Below are 15,993 nucleotides of genomic sequence, written 5' to 3'. Positions count from 1 at the left end.
GATTGAAAACCAACAACAAAAATACTGCGCTCGATTATACGGTTAGGGTGTAAAGTTCCTTAGCTACTTTAAGGTTCAACACGAGGCTGATGGTCAACATAAAAAGCAAACAATACTATGTACATATATGTAAAAAGTGTTATAAATAGGTTTTATAAACCATAGATATTATATACATCTTTGATCAACAGCAATCCCGCCCCCCCCCCCAACTGTTTTTTGTTTGGTTTGGCTTGAGTTTGGGTTCTTTTGGCTAGCTTTTTATTTTATTTTATTTTATTTTTCCTGTTTTCTGGTTTCCTTCCTCCCTTCCCTGTGTACGCTCAGAGCCTCAGACGGACTGTCAGGGCACATCATTCGCGTTTCCGTAAGATCACGTAGACGACTCCGCTGAGAAGAGCCAGCGGGAAGGCCACCCAGGCCAGGATGTAGGCAAAGCCGTAGGAGTAGTCAGAGTTCGGATGCCACTCGTAGTGCCTCACCGTGTAGATGGCCCCCGCACTCATCACGCACAGACCTGGGAAAGAGGGACAGGCAGGTGAAGGAGAGTTCCTGCTGGGACAAACCCTCTCCACCACCACCCCCCAACCCTGTGCAGAGAGACCATTTCTAACCCTGGAAGGAATCTGCTTCCAGGTTCCGAATCAAGAGGAGACAGCTGGACGAGATGGGAAAGAGCAAAACAGACTTATTCTCTGGTTCCAATCCAGGCTACTGAGGTCATAAAGGTCCTCTGCACATTTTCTATCCCATTTCTTTTTTCTTTCACCGTGGTCAACTCCCAGGCCACAAGTGAACATGAGGGTTGCAAGAGAAACCTAAATGTCCCTTTCCAAGGGTGAATGGCCTGGAGGTTCCCAGAAATCTGTGAACCACCCTGCAGTGGCATGATCTGAAGCCAATGGAAGGGAAATGACATGGTACCATTATTGGTGTCATGGCACAGCAAAGGTATTAATTTTCTTCAGACTTTTGGAATCTACAGTCTCCTTAGCAGGGTTGCCCCATGAAAGTGAGCTGGCTATGGCTATGGGCACTGCTGGGCAGACAAAGAAGAAGAAAAGGAGGTGAGGAGGAAATGAGGAAGGAGAAGACAATACAGGTGAGAAGCAATGTTACAAAGGGAGAAGATTATCAAGGACCAGCTCCATTTCATTTGGTGGCCTCAAGATCGGGCCCGTAGCCCAAACATAGATAAAAGGGACAGTCACGCCCTTTTTAAAAGGTAGCTCAGGCCAGCCATCCTTGGCCTGCCAATGCAGTTCTTTGATATGGGAAGAAAGCCTCCACCTCTGGTCCTGGGCAGCAATCAGGATCAAACCCAGTGGTCCATGCCCACATGACAGGCAGCATCCCTCTGCAGGGAGGGGGTCTGGTGACATCAACGCCCCAGCCTGGAGCCGCACAAAGGCTCAACTGTTTCCTCCTGAAAACAGGGTCTTTGAGAAGCTCTGAGTGACTCTATTATAAATCCAGTATTCGTGTGGAATTCATGTGGTTCCAAAGCTCCCAAGGCCCCAGACCACCTACATCTAACCTCACTGCTATTTGGGCTACCATCTTACTGGACACTGCAACTTTGTTTAAACAAAGTGCAGAAGTGGGACTGTGTCACATTAACCATCCTGATAAGATTGCTGTTCTGCAGTTCAGAGGGGGAAAAAAAATGCCCACACAAATTGACCCCCAGAAGGAAAGCCACACAATAGTCTTAAAAACTATCGTGGGATTGGGTCCAGGGCTGCCTGCTATGTACAGAAAGTTCAGGAAATTGCAAAGATGCATGTCAGATGGGAACTATAGCTAGTGGATTGCTAGCCAAGAAAAAGAGCAGTTTTGATTTGTGTTAAGGTCTAAGATCTCTAAGATCCTCAATTATTTTGCTCTAATGATCCCTGGCCCACCTCTACAAAGTGTTCATCCTTGTTTTCAAGAAATGATGAGGGCTGGGGAGGTAGCTCAGTAGTAGAGCACTTGCCTCGTATGCACAAGGCCCTGGGTTTGATCTCCAGCACCAGGGGAAAAAAGAAAACATGAAAGTTGTCTTTTGAGATATATGTGACTTACCTAACAAAAACAATGCTATAAGGAGAAAAGCTTGCCCACCGAAGAGAACAAGGTGTTAACAGAGAGCAAAAGGGCAAGAAAATTGCTTATCTTGTGAGCAGGGCTTCCGCACAGGGAGTTTCAGCAGCCACTGGCATGAAAAAGTGCCTTGGTAGCCACATGGATTAGCTATGGACCGAAATCACTGGCAGAGAAAAATATCAGGTTCTGTCCTTGAACAAGAGGGACAGAGGCAGGATGCCCAAGTGTAGCAACTAACTAGATGATGCAGTTTGCATCCTTCACCCTAATAGGAAGGAGTGAATCTAAGCTCAATTTCAATAAGCAATAAGCTTAGAAACTTTCAAAGCCAAAATGAAAATACACAATTAGCACTGTTAGGAGGAGATTGATGTTTTAGAGGATCTATTACTATTTCAAGGCTCCCTGCCCATTAAGCAATAGATGAGTGTTATGAAACAAAAACGGAATAAAACATGGGCTCTGGCTGGGTACCCTCTGTCTGCAGCCCTGGGCAATAAATTATTGTCAGACAGTAGTCATCCCCTGAGCCAAACATTCCTCCTGATAAGTGATGTGACTCCCTGCTTTTCCAGCAACCAGTAGGTGAAGATGTGTCATCAAGGTCCCCAGGGACAAAAGAGGTGTCACAGATGAGCCACCTATGCTTTGGCAGTGACTGGGACTCCTTAGGAGGGTCCCCAAGTCTGGGGACACAGGGCAGCTTTATGCGGCAGGACAAAGATCCTATTCAAATAGCATAAAGTACTGGGCATTCAGCTCACAAGAGTCTCTACCTGTTTATGGCTGGCTGGCTCTGCAACAGCCACTTGAACATTCTCTATTAAGTCCTTTGGAAGAGAAGGAAGGTCTCAAGTCCCTTCAGCACACAGAGACTTTGGAAAGAAGCCACCATGGAGATGGATATGGCGAAAACAACTAAGATAATTCTCCATACTTCCTTAGCATTTCCATTCCCCTGGGTCCAGTAAATGTGTAACGAGTGCCTCCTGTATGCAGGCACTGTCCTAGATGCTAAGAACATCAAGATAAATGAGGTGAAGCCCTTACTTTAGGGGTGTCTGTTCAGAAGGCAGATATATCCATACATACTTTTTATATAGTTTTAGAAGGAGAGAAATGTGCCAGATGCCCTGAGAGTACAGATGGGCATGGAGTCCCCAGGGGGCACTGGAGGAGCCTCAGGAGGAGATGGTCATTGAGTTGGCCCTAAAGGATCTATAAGAGGTGGCCAGGTGAAGAGAGGTGGGAAGGGAATTCTAGGCAGAATTCCACTATTTAGCAAGAGTGAGTCTGAGAAGACAGAAACTATCAGCAGATGAGGATAACAGTATCAGGGAAACCCTGGAGGAACATTCAGATACATGTTTTGATACATGTTATGATCAGATACATGTTTTAGAAAGATGACTCTAGCGTCAATGCAAAAATGGGGGTGGGGCAGGGACAAGGCAGATGACCAGAAGGTACATTGAGGAAGCTTTTGCATATTTGCCATGCGGTTCATGAGTAAAGAGAAAAGTACCTAGAGGAGTGTAGTACCTGTGGGGGATGATGCAATGGCTTCACTCAGGAGTGGACTGAATCTGGGTTGAGGGAGAGAGAAGAGTTGAGCAGGACCACCCAGTGCATGAGCAAAGGCAGGTGGGAACAAAGGAATATTTTGGAAGCCCAAGGAATACAATTTCAAGGGCAGAATATTCAATATGGAATATAATGGAGTGACCCTACATTAAAGACTTTACAGTATAAATACTTTACAGTATATTTTGATGATTCCTGCAGAGGCAGCTACAGAAACTAGAGTGAAGTTGGCTAAGAAAGATTGGACCACTTGGTATTGGTGTGATGATGCTCTATCACTGAGCCACATCCCAGTCCAAATGCTCAATGTTCTATCAGTCTGTCTACAACAAAAGAAACAAAATAGATGGGAAAGGTGAGACTCGATCTAGAGTCGAGTTCTGCCATCTTCTTCGTTTTTCTTAATCATAGTGATTACACATTTAATCTGAGTCAGATTCTGCCACAGGAACACAGTTATCCAATCATCGAACAAACTGTTATTCAGGGCCTTCTATGTGCCCTGCTTGGTGCTAGTGTGGATCTAAGTAGTCAAATGACTCAAAACACGCAGATCTTTTCTCTCTAGGTCCTGTATCTTATGTGAATTTCTTGATTTTTTTTTTCACCATCTCATGTAATGCAACCCAACAGAGCAAAGGCAAGGATAATTACTATCTAGGAATAGGTGACTATAGGTTCTGAAAAGAAGAAAGACTACAAAATCCACATATAGGATCAGGACACACCTTCTCTAAAAAAAAGGGATTAGAAGAATCTATAGCTTATGAATGGGATTAACTGTCTGTGGGAAGATGTCCTAGAAGACCGAATACTTCAATGGCTTTACCAATAGTTCTCGAACCTGGGGGCACATCTGAGTCACTCAGGGAATGGCCACACCCCAGAGCTATTGAATGAAAGTCTCCAAGGATGTGCATTGGTGTTTGTTTTTTTTTCTTTGTCTTTTTTTTTTTTAAGTACCCCCAGCTAATTCCAATGTGCAGCTCTGATTGAAAAGCACTGAATCGGAAGGAGCTGCCTTTTGGTGTGCCTTCAGAAAGCAGACACCTAAGAAATATGGAATCCAGGAAGACAGGTCTTAAATGTAAGGCTTGTGGCTCAGTGTGAACTAGAGAGGTGATGATGTGGAAAACCAGGGAGACCGCTAACCCCTCAAGAGCTGCCATCTAGAAGAGGGCAGAGAGGACTCCTAAACAGAAACCAGCCCCAGAAGCCCACCCACCTGCCACCTGCCTCTCCCGCAAGAGCCAGTGTAGTGTCCATAAAGATCACAGTGGGCCCTTCAAAGGGAAGCTATGCACATAAACCAGTCTCTTGGGAAACTCAGCAGAGATCCTGGGAGTTTCCACTTAAAATGCCTCAGTGCTCTGAAGAGTCACCTAGGGCTGGGGACATAGCTCAGTTGGTAAAGTGCCTGCCTCGCATGCACAAGGCCCTGGGTTCAGTCCCCAGCACCACCAAAATACAAAAACAAAAGAGTCATCTGCCCTGTGTGGAATCTGCAGATTGTGGTAGGCGTGCTCTTAGATTTTTGTCTCCTGTGATCATAGGACTACTTTTTTTTCTTTCCTCCCTCCCTCCCTCATTCCTTTTGTTCTCTTTCTCTCTCCTTCTCCTTCTTCTCTTCCCTCCCTCCTGATTATTTTAGCTTTTCTGACTTCTTCTTTGATTTCAAGCCATCATTTTCTATACTGGGAATTGAACTAAGGGGTGCTCTGCCACTGAGCAACATCCCCAGCCTTTTTTTATTTTTTATTTTGAGATATAGTCTAATTAAGTTGAACTTGTGATCCTCCTGCTTCACCCTCCCCCTGCCATACCTGGCTCCAATGACTAACTTCTTAATAGGCCACGAGTTGGGGAACAACCTGACGAGGTTGACTTAGAATTGTCACAGCCTCAAGGAGTCAGGAAGTTTGTAAGTAGATTCCCTAACTCTTAGTTCTCAGCTTTGGTGGGAAGACCCTAGAGCCATTTCAAATGCACATTCTAAGCCTCCTTGGTTCCTACGAGGCCAATCTTCAGGTCATTTTGACTGGAGTTGACAAGCAGGCACAGAACCTTCTTCAGATTTAAAAATTATAACTGCTATTTTAGTTTGACATTGCTGGCTTCAGATAACTTCCCACTTAAATGTGGACCACTCAACCAACAAACATAACTGAAAATGAGGTCTTGTGAGAGATAAGCAGCTAGATTGGAAGGGGATAAAGAAGAGACAAATCATGTGCTTTTAAATTCAGAGATATTTATGGCAGAGTTCTGAAACAACGCTTGCACTGAGTTCAGAGGGGGGAAGCAAAGCCGTGAAGCAAGGGTGGATTAGTAAAGTACTTTGGAAGACTGTAAAATCTCCAGACCTCAGAGTTGTTCAGCTGAACAGAAATACTTTAGCCCGCAGCGCAGTGACATGTGAAGGGTTCTTATCTCTGGACTTTTTGTTCTGGCCTAGCAGGATGTTGCTAAAAAGACACTGTTAGAGGGTTTAAAGTGGAAATATCTCAGTGCAAAGAATAAAGGTGGAAGTTCTGCCTATTCTGAGAAGCACTTCCACAGTAATTTAGTCCTCAGTTCAGTATTTTTTATTTGAAGAGTTCTGCTGGTGCCAGCTCTTATTCATCACAGATGCTTAGAAACTTTGGAATAATAAATGGTACAGATGAATTGACTTTGCACCAGAATTCAGTTTTAATGAAAGATAATAAAAAGGCAGCGATTATGCCTTTGATTTTACGTTTCTGATAATTTGGGGCGGGAGAGGTACCTAACTGGAGGGGTATGGGAGGGGTTGTAACACTCGGCAGTCCCTGCAATGAATGGGGTGACCTTCATGTACCCTGTCTTAGGTTCAGCTTATTCATCAGCAAAACAATAAGCTTCCATAAATTAAATTAAAAATAATAAAATGAAACTTCTGGTTCCTAAGTGTATTTTAATTGATAATGAGCTACAGATGCAATGGGTATGATCATTTCATTTGATATCCAGCTATGTCAGCAGTGAGCAAAAAAAAAAAAAAAAAAAAAAGAAACCCTAGAAGGCATTAAACAGTTTTCTATATTATGTCTGGAAACAGACTCTTTGCTTTACATATACCTAGAAATGATATCACATTGCATAATTAGCCATTTCACAAAGCTGGTGATACTCGAGGAGCTGGCTTGGTATTATAAAACCAGGGCCAACAACAAAACAGTGTTTGGCTTTAAAATCCTGAGATCCTGAGTATTGAAATGTATTGAAGTGTTTGGTGAAAGGGGGGGGGGGGCTCTTCCGTTTACTTTCTTGGGAACTCTCTGGCTTCTAGAAAAGGTCATCGCATTCAACCTCAGGCAGTCTTTCTGTACAACCCTTTTTGAGGCCTCATATCTGCTGGTTAAACCACCAAGCCCATGTGCGCAGTTTCCAACCCTCCAGTCACTACTGAGCACAGGGTGACGAGAGAGCACCACGGGCTTTCTGAACATCAATAAAAACATGAAATGATTTGTCCTTTGCCTACGTAGAAAGTCATAAGTGAGAACATCTCACAGCACCCAGACCTACTCTGGTAAATATGAAGGTCATGATTTATGAACTGGGACTATAGAATCTACCATGATATCTGCCTCTTTTATTTCTCTCCAATGCCCTGCAGACTCACTCCACTGGCAGTCAGCAGATGGAAAATAATGTCAATTGGAAGCGAGATGCTGGCCAGAATCTAGAGAAAATGTTGGAAGATGCCTCCATCTACAACAGAAGCTTCTGTATACTGTGCCTGTGAATAACCTATTGACGACCATATAGGGAGGAGAAGAAGGGGAGACTGCTATTTGAATGTCCCATATTTGAACGATGGCATATTACATAGGGTTGCCCAAATGAAGACATGATAAAATGACAAGAAAAAAAATCAAAGTCTAGTGAAATCTAAGAACTGGAGAATAGAGGGTCAAAATGTGTCTGCATAATTTCATCCCTACTTACAGGTAGAAGACACATACCTGAGAGTTACCTTGCCAGTACTCAGCACATCAGGGCCATTTTCTGCACTGATGCAGAGATGATTTCTTAGACTTCTAATATAATCTACAGAAAGCAGCCCTCAAAACTGGGCTTGGCTCTACTATTACCCTCCGTATTGACCTTGGATGATGTGTCCAGATTGTAGCTTCTGGCTTGGTTGGGGAACTTCCTTCCAGAGCCACTAAGTCTTTTCAGGAGCACCTCAATCCATAGAGAAATGGGGGGTTCCCAAGTTCAAGGATACATATACACATACACAAACACACACACACACACACACACACACACACACACACTGAACTTTATGATAATGCATTCAATGTTCAGACTCATGAATATCCATCATTCCAGGGCTACATCCTTGGACAGGCCCCGCTTCTACATGGACTTTACAACTTACCAGCAAGAATTTGGAAGACTCCAGTGATGTAAAACCGGCCTCCCTTGGTGAGGGTGAAGAGCTGGCAGAAGAATAGGAACAAGGACAGAACGCTGAAGATGACGGACAGGATCATGGTGGCCTGGACGGATTGCAGCCATTCTGGGGGAAGAAATACTTGGTTAGAAAAGGTGGACGTGGCCAGAAAGAGGAGGACCTGCCATGAGGTATGTGACCCTGACTGCTGAGTGCCACTATCCTCTTCCCTTAGCAAAACTCAGACATTTTACTTTTGCACTTTAAAAAGACCTTCATTTCCTAATTTTCTTTGGGAGAAAAAAAAAATATATATATGCACTACACACACACATATATATATATTTTTTTCTCCTTGTTTAACTTTGGACATTGTAGGGAAGGGCCATGAGAAAATTACAGTCCTGTTATTAGGAGTTAAAATCAATTTAAAACATACTGAATTTCCTTCCAGTGTTTCTGCCAAGTGTGTTACTGAGATATACAGATTATCACTGACTTATAACGGCTTAACTTGTACTTTTTTGACATTATAATAGTGCAAAATTGATACACATTCAGTAAAACCCATACTTCTGATTTTGAATTTGGATCTTTTTCCTGGACTGGCAGTACACAGTATGGTCTCTCCTTCACAATGCTGACAGGGGCCGCGAGCCACAGCTCCGAGTCAGCCATCCAATCGTGAGCAGAAACAACCAACCAGTCTACAGTATTGCTAAACTGTGATGTTCTGAAGGTTAGGTATATTAAAAGCATTTTTGATATATAATATTTTCAGCTCATGATGGGCTTATTGGGGCATAACCTCATTATAAGTCAAGAAACATCTGCATGTACATGTGTTAGAGGGCCTGAGCCTTACCCAATCTTGGAATTCTTGCTTTCAGGGATCTTAAAGGGCTTATAGGAACCCCTAAAATGTTTCCCAAAAAGATGAGTTTAAACCACTGTTCACAATATCAGCATCTCCCAAAGAGGTCGTGGGGATGGTTGTTAGAGCCCAAACTAATTTTGTAGAAAGTTGAAAAAAATAATGCTGAAGATGACGGCTAGACTTTATATAGGGACAGAAACCTACTTGCTTGGCAGAGCTGCGTCTTTTTTCTTGGGCAATGTTGATCATGGTTTTTAGCCTCAGCCCAGAGCAGTTTGTGCCCAGTCAGATCACCAGATAGGTTCATGGGTTACATATCCTCATCTTTGTTGAACCCCCAACCTTTAATCAAACCTCTAAGCTTCCAGCTGAAATTCAAACAAGAAAACAGGTCCCCCCTGTGGTCTCTCCATTTCACAGTTTGCTGCAAATTAATGTCCTTTCAGGAGGGAAGGGAGACAAGGAAATAACCTTAGTTCACAATAGGGGGAAGCTCATGGTATCCACCTAGATGGGCTGCATTAGGTCTTGCCCACCCTGGGTGGGAACTGGGTCAGGCCTTGCTGCCAATGGAAAAGATGATCTGAAGGAGGCAGGGTTTTATCTTCCCAGCTAATTGCAATGGTTTAAAAATGCATCCAGAAGTGCTTAAAACAATATTCAAAGCTAAGTAATCTAGATGGTTTATACAGGTTGTGCATTCCTGACCCCAAAATCCAAAATGCAAAAATGCTCTAAAACACAAGACTCTTTGAGCCAACATGATACCACAAGAGGAAAATTCTACACCGTGAAACTTTGTTTCCTTCACAAAATTATTTGTTTCATGCACAAACTTATTAAAGATATTATATAAAAATTACCTCAGACTATGTGTAAGATATATAATGAAATACATGAATTTGGTGTTTAGACTAGGGTTCCATCCACTAGATATCTCATTGTATATATGCAAGTACTCCAAAAATCTAAAAAAAAAAAAAAATCCTATCTGAAATAGTTTTGGTCCCATGTACTTCAGATAAGGGATACTAAACCTGTAATTATAATTAAATACAATTAAACCTGTTTTGAGCTCCAGTAGAATTTTAAAGAATTTTAAAGATGCTGATTAGGCTTCACATAAGATTTTTTTTTTCCCCCAGACTCAGACTAGAAGCATTTTAGAGTTAGAAGAAACCTGAGATCAACTAATCCAGCTCCTTTGCACTGAGAGAAATTTCCGGAGATGTTTTTGATGAGCCTAATTGCCACAGCCAAATCTGGGAGGCCCTTGGATCCAATCTAGTACTCTCTCCCTCCAGTGTAACAAACATGCGTGCTCTCTCTCTCTCTCTCTCCCTCTCTCTCTCTTCCCTTCTCTCCCTCTCTCTCTTTAGGTCAATTAAGACAAGAAGATGATGTCTAATGGGTTGTGAGAGCCATCCTGATTTCATTTTAATGTAGCCTTAATTAAATGTTTATCTTTATCTAGCATGATGGTTCTTCTGGATGAGCACTATGCAGAAAAATAATGTTGCCATAATATCATTTAAAAAATGTTATCTAGCACTCTGTTAGAAGCAGCTAAAAGCACAAAGTAATCTGAAACCCAAATCTGAAATGAAAACAGTGTGATTCACTCTGGCTGGGAAATGTCATGAGGGGCAAGCCTGGTGGAGAGGACAGTCTAGATCTCAGGATTTTTATTTTCCCTTCCCTTTCATCATCAGCATAAGCTATTACTGGGTCTCACAGAGAAAGAAAACTTAAAATCTTTATATGTTAAATGTACACTAATAAGAAAAGTACCATAGATTTAATAATGTACCTAAGTCCTTGTTGAAACCTCTTTTGCCAATGTTTTGAACTCTAGTCTTCACCCAATTACAAACAAGTGATCTTTCCCTAAGCTGTTGCCCAGATAAGACTGGAATTAAGGAACCAATGAGCTTTTGTTGAATGTCTACTGTCTTGGGCCAGTCCACTGGTTGGCTCTCGGGGTACAAAGACAAAGAAGGCAGTTTTCAACCATAAGCACAATAAATAAACATATAAATTAAGATAGTAACTCCAACTATATCATCAGTTATAATATATGTGAAATAGATTCAACTTACTCATAAGACAAGCAATATCACTTTGGATTTAAATCATTCTAGTCATTTTCTGGTCTGAGAGATACACCTAAACAAATGGTAGTTGGCAACAAAACTATTTTAAAAAGAATCCCAGGCAAATGTTAACAAAAAGAAAGCAGTTAAAGTAAAGATAACATCTGGAAAAAAGCAGAATTTAAGTTGAAAAAAATAACCAGAGAAATGTTTCACAGATTTAGTTTACTTGATCTAAGATTGAAGAAATAATAACATATACATACACATATAACAACCAGGCCTAGAAAAAATAGAAACCAAAAAATTAAATATGAGAAGACATTGAGAAAACTGCAGAGAGGAAGATTTTAGCTCCTCCTTCAGGAAATAAATCAGAAGACTGAAAATAAGGAAGCTTCAGGATTATTCGTATAATAAAATCAGCAATTTCAATCCAATAGATACATAGAAAATTTGTATCCAAATGACAAAGACTATAAATTTTTCAAACACATATGAGACAATCTTACAAACTGACTATGTATTAGGCAACAAAAAAAGCTCTCCAATCTCAAAAAAAAGCATAAGTGATATAGACACAATATATAACTAAAGGAATTTAGAAAATAAAAACACTCAAACTTGTAAAGATACCAATTTTATCCAATCTAGATGCCATTCTAATCAATATCCCAACTGGAATTTGATGAAGTGATTCAAAACTTCATCTAAAAGTCAATGAGCAATAAGAACCAAGAAAATTTCTGAACCAAGTACAAAAATAACAACTAAAACACAAACAACAACAACAAATGAAAAAAATCACAAAGACATACCCAAGGAGATAGCATGTGACCTACCAGATATCAGACATATATCTATGTCGTGTCTGTTATTTTGTATGATATATATTGAATATATAAAAAATTAACAAAATTATATCTTCATTATGAGTAATTATTAAATTAATTCATATATTTTTATTTGTATTATCTGATCAAGTCTGAGCAATTCAAACAATGTAGTATTAGTCGTGAAAGAAAACAGAATGGGACAGAATGACGATTTGGGAAGTATATATATAAATTTATTATGCAATAAACATAGCCTACAAATCATTAAGGAAAAAATACTACAGACTGTAAGTGATATTGGTTAGGCATTTGTGAAAATAAAATTGGATCTCTGCCTTATATTTAGAAAGTAAAGTTTATAATGAAAAATTAAAAAGCCGTAAGATGTGCGATTGGCAAAGGGAAAATATGAATAGACAGGAAACATTAAAAAGTGCTCAACCTCACCAGGAACCAAAAGCAAACAAACAAAAAACAAACAAAACAAAACAAATGAAATCTATGAAGAATGTGATACCAATTTTTTATTCATCGGATTGTCAAAATTAAAAAAAATTGATTATATCAACAGAGTAAATGTGCTATTAAGTACCTGTATAGGGATAATAATAATAATAACATAATAATCCTTTTGTAATTAGAAATTTGGCAGGATATATATAAAATTCCCAATTCTTATAACATAATGAGTCAACAACTTAATCACTACATTAAATACTTGAATCAGAAATGTTCGAATAAGTACATTCATGGTAGTATATCATTCTTATCAGGGGAAATATATTACAGTATATCTCCATGATATAGAATATTTTGCCACACTTAAAAATAAATCATGGTCTGGAAAATGAAGAGCCTTTGAAAAATTACAATATAATCAAAACAGTAAGGTGTATGTACACACAGTATATCGTTATGTCAATACACACCAAAATCTATATATATGAATACATATATCTGTATGCATGCTCATTTCCAAGAAAAAAGAAACAAAGGTATATCAAACTAATATCCCTGAGTCCCCCAGGAACTGGAATTGGAATAAAGAAGAGTTTGGTCAAGAAAACTTTCTAATTGATCTATATCCTTTGATTTATTTTTAATAGGGAATATATTTTCATACAATATAGTCAGTCCTCCATATACCTATAGCTCCACATATTAGATAAAAAAATGCAGATTGAAAATATTTGAAAACAAAATTGTGTTTCTACTGAACGTAGACATCCATTTGCCACTACTCCCTAAACAATGGAGTGTAAGAACTACTTAATAGTATTTATGTTAGGTATTATAAACAATCTAATGATTATTTAAAGTACACGGGAGGATGTTCATAGGTTATTTGCAAATACTACCTTGTTTTATATAAGAGGCTTGAGCATCTGAGGCTTTTGGTATGGAAGAATCAGAGAACAAAAACAACTATGGGTAGTATTTGAAAAGTTAAAACCAGGGCTGGGGTTGTAGCTCAGCAGTAGAGCACTTGCCTAGCACGTGCAAGGCCTTGGGTTCGATCCTCAGCACCACATATAAACAAATAAATAAATAAATAAATAAAATAAAGGTATTGTGTCCAATTACAACTAAAAAATAAATTTTAAAAAAGTTAAAACCAATTTAAAAGATGATAAGTTAAAAAAGATGTGCAATCAGTAATAATATTTAGGCTTTCGAATTAAATATTCCTGGGATTCCTGGGCAGCGTTGAATTCCCACATACACAAAGAAAAGGGACTTCTTTCATCGAATGCCATCCATCAGAAGCTTCCTATGAACATCCTAACCTAGGAACATCTTCCCGTGTACTTCAAATCATTACTAGATTATTTATAATATCTCATACAATTTAAATACTATTAAATAGTTCTTACACTCCATCGTGTAGGGAGTAAGTGTTCAGTCAGTACAAACATAATTTTGTTTTCAAATATTTTCAATCTGCATTTTTTTTTGATCTGAACATGTGAGGCTATGGCTACGTGGAAGACTGACTGTATTGTACAGGCAGCAAAGGAAAACAGAGCCAAGCCCATTCCATCCCTGAAGACTCAAGAGCTCTGTTGTCATTGTTCAAAGGGAAGCCTGAAAGGCCCTGAGGAGATTCCTAAGCTCAAATGACATTGCTCCCCAGCCAGAATCATTCTTCAGAACTGGAATGGACAGATGACCAGGGAGGTGGTAATGGAGAGCAGATATCACACACTCCGGAAAGGACAGGTGTTTGATCCTATCTGAGAATGCGACCTCAGAAGAGGATGTGTAAAGCCAGACTCTATCCAGAAGACGTGTGCATGTACTGTGGTTAGAAAAGCGCAGGGAACAGCTCTGTTGCCTGGTTCTGCTGACCATCAGCTTAACTTGCCACTTACCTATTTTTGATCTTGATTCCTTTTCACCAACTTGAGGTACTAACATACAAACATTCAGAGGGTTGTTGTGATTATCAAACAAAAGAGTTGCTATAAAATTTCTCTTAAAGGATAGAGCAGGGCTGGGGGTATAGCTCAGTAACAGAGTGCTTGTCTAGCTTGCATGAGACCCTGGCTTCCATGCTATCCTTCCATCTTCATCCCCATCATTGCAAAAAAAGAAAAAAAAATATGTGCAAAATAGCTCCATTAAGGCCAATATTGAAGGGTAGTGTAAATAAGCATTTACGAATCATTAGGAAATTCAGTTTCTGGCACATCTCCATCTGGGGAAGATGTGCCAAGCAATGTCATAATAGGGACACAGTATTAGTGCACCTACCAGAACTCTAATAAGTGTTTTGATACAACTTTGATAGCAATTCATATATACTCTCCAGATATCAGTACAGATAAGCAAACTTTCTGTAAAGAGTCAGTTGGCAAACATTTCAGATTTTGGAGGTCACAGGATTTCCGTAGCAACTTCGCAACTCTGCCGGCCTTTGTAGGACAAAATCAGCCATAGCCAGTATGTAAATCAAAGGGCATGTCCCATTCATCCAAAAAAAAAAAAAAAACTTATTTACAAAATCAAGTAGTGGGCTACATTTGGCCTGCAGGCTATAGTTTGCCAACCTGTGCTACAGCAAGACAACTCAGATATACAGAAAATGGTTATTAGAGTTGAGAGAAATTGGATGTAAGGGAGAAAGTTGTTAATTGTGAATCTCTTTTACATAGTCAAACCCAATATAACGCCAGTCTCAAGGAGCAAACCCATGGATTTCTACACAAGCTCTTGTGCTGGGATACTCTGTCCCCCACAAAATGCAAGTCCGCAATTATTTAACATAGTCCATGTTGAGCACCTGCTGTCATTCTCTAGGCCTCACTCAGTGTAATAGGAATTTGTGGAACTGACAGTGCAGTATTCTAAGCCAATCTCCAACCTCGGTGTTGAGCACTAGAATTAAAAAGCCCTGCAGATCCCTGCAGACCTAGTGTTCCAAAGAGAGCGACAGGTACAGGGGCTGCTGGCAGCATTCTGATGCAGGCTGTGGCTGGACACCCACCAGCTGATAAGGGGAAGCCTGAGTTGCACAATGACCAAAGTTCCCTTCAAGGTCAGATTCTTGCCACAGGAGCAGCTGAGCAATGACGGAAATACATGTGCCCCCTCAGCTGTATTCTTAACTCGGGCCTACAATCTAGTGGGCCAAGGGCTCAGAAAACGTGAATTGTTCATCTGCACCTTACATCATCAGCATGGTCAGCAGCCCTTTCTTACACCTGCCCCATCTCTACTCCCACTTCAGGAAACTCACAAAACTTTGTCTGACTCAAGAGAACAGGCTGTAGTGAAAGTGAAAGGAAGAATTATTGCAAGACAGAGCATAAACTGGGAGGCCACGAGAAAGAGGTCCAACAGAGGTGTGAATCACAAAAGCAAACATGAATAACTCCCCTTTGTATAGTGCTGCACTGTTTTAAAATGCACATGAACCCCCCAAGACCAAGACCCCTACCCCCAAACCTCCCAACCTACTACCATCACCAAAATCACCATTTTCCCTATTTCTTAGGATGAACATCATTCTAGAAATAGATGAATTTCCAAGAGGCCCCCACCCTAAACAATGTGACCTTTGCCTTTACAGTTTACCCACCAGCTTGG

General features: G+C 40.4%; 1 protein-coding gene across 2 annotated transcripts in view; it reads right to left on the bottom strand.

The window, feature by feature from the left end:
- Window positions 1–212: 212 nt before the first annotated feature.
- The window catches only part of PMP22 (peripheral myelin protein 22), a 32,332-nt gene continuing 16,551 nt past the window's right edge, over window positions 213–15,993 (bottom strand). For both annotated transcript variants that reach the window (XM_081270970.1, XM_081270969.1), the window contains exons 4-5: window positions 8,084–8,224; window positions 213–517 (exon numbers count right to left, since the gene is read on the bottom strand). In XM_081270970.1, coding sequence (XP_081127096.1) covers window positions 354–517; window positions 8,084–8,224 — 305 coding nt within the window. In that variant the 3' untranslated portion in view covers window positions 213–353. The remainder of the gene's footprint in view (window positions 518–8,083; window positions 8,225–15,993) is intronic.

The sequence above is a fragment of the Spermophilus citellus genome (assembly GCF_964194105.1).
Source record: "Spermophilus citellus genome assembly, chromosome: 17".
Lineage (NCBI taxonomy): Eukaryota > Metazoa > Chordata > Mammalia > Rodentia > Sciuridae > Spermophilus > Spermophilus citellus.
Note: the sequence above shows the minus strand (reverse complement) of the source record. Positions and strands in the feature narration are given on the sequence as shown.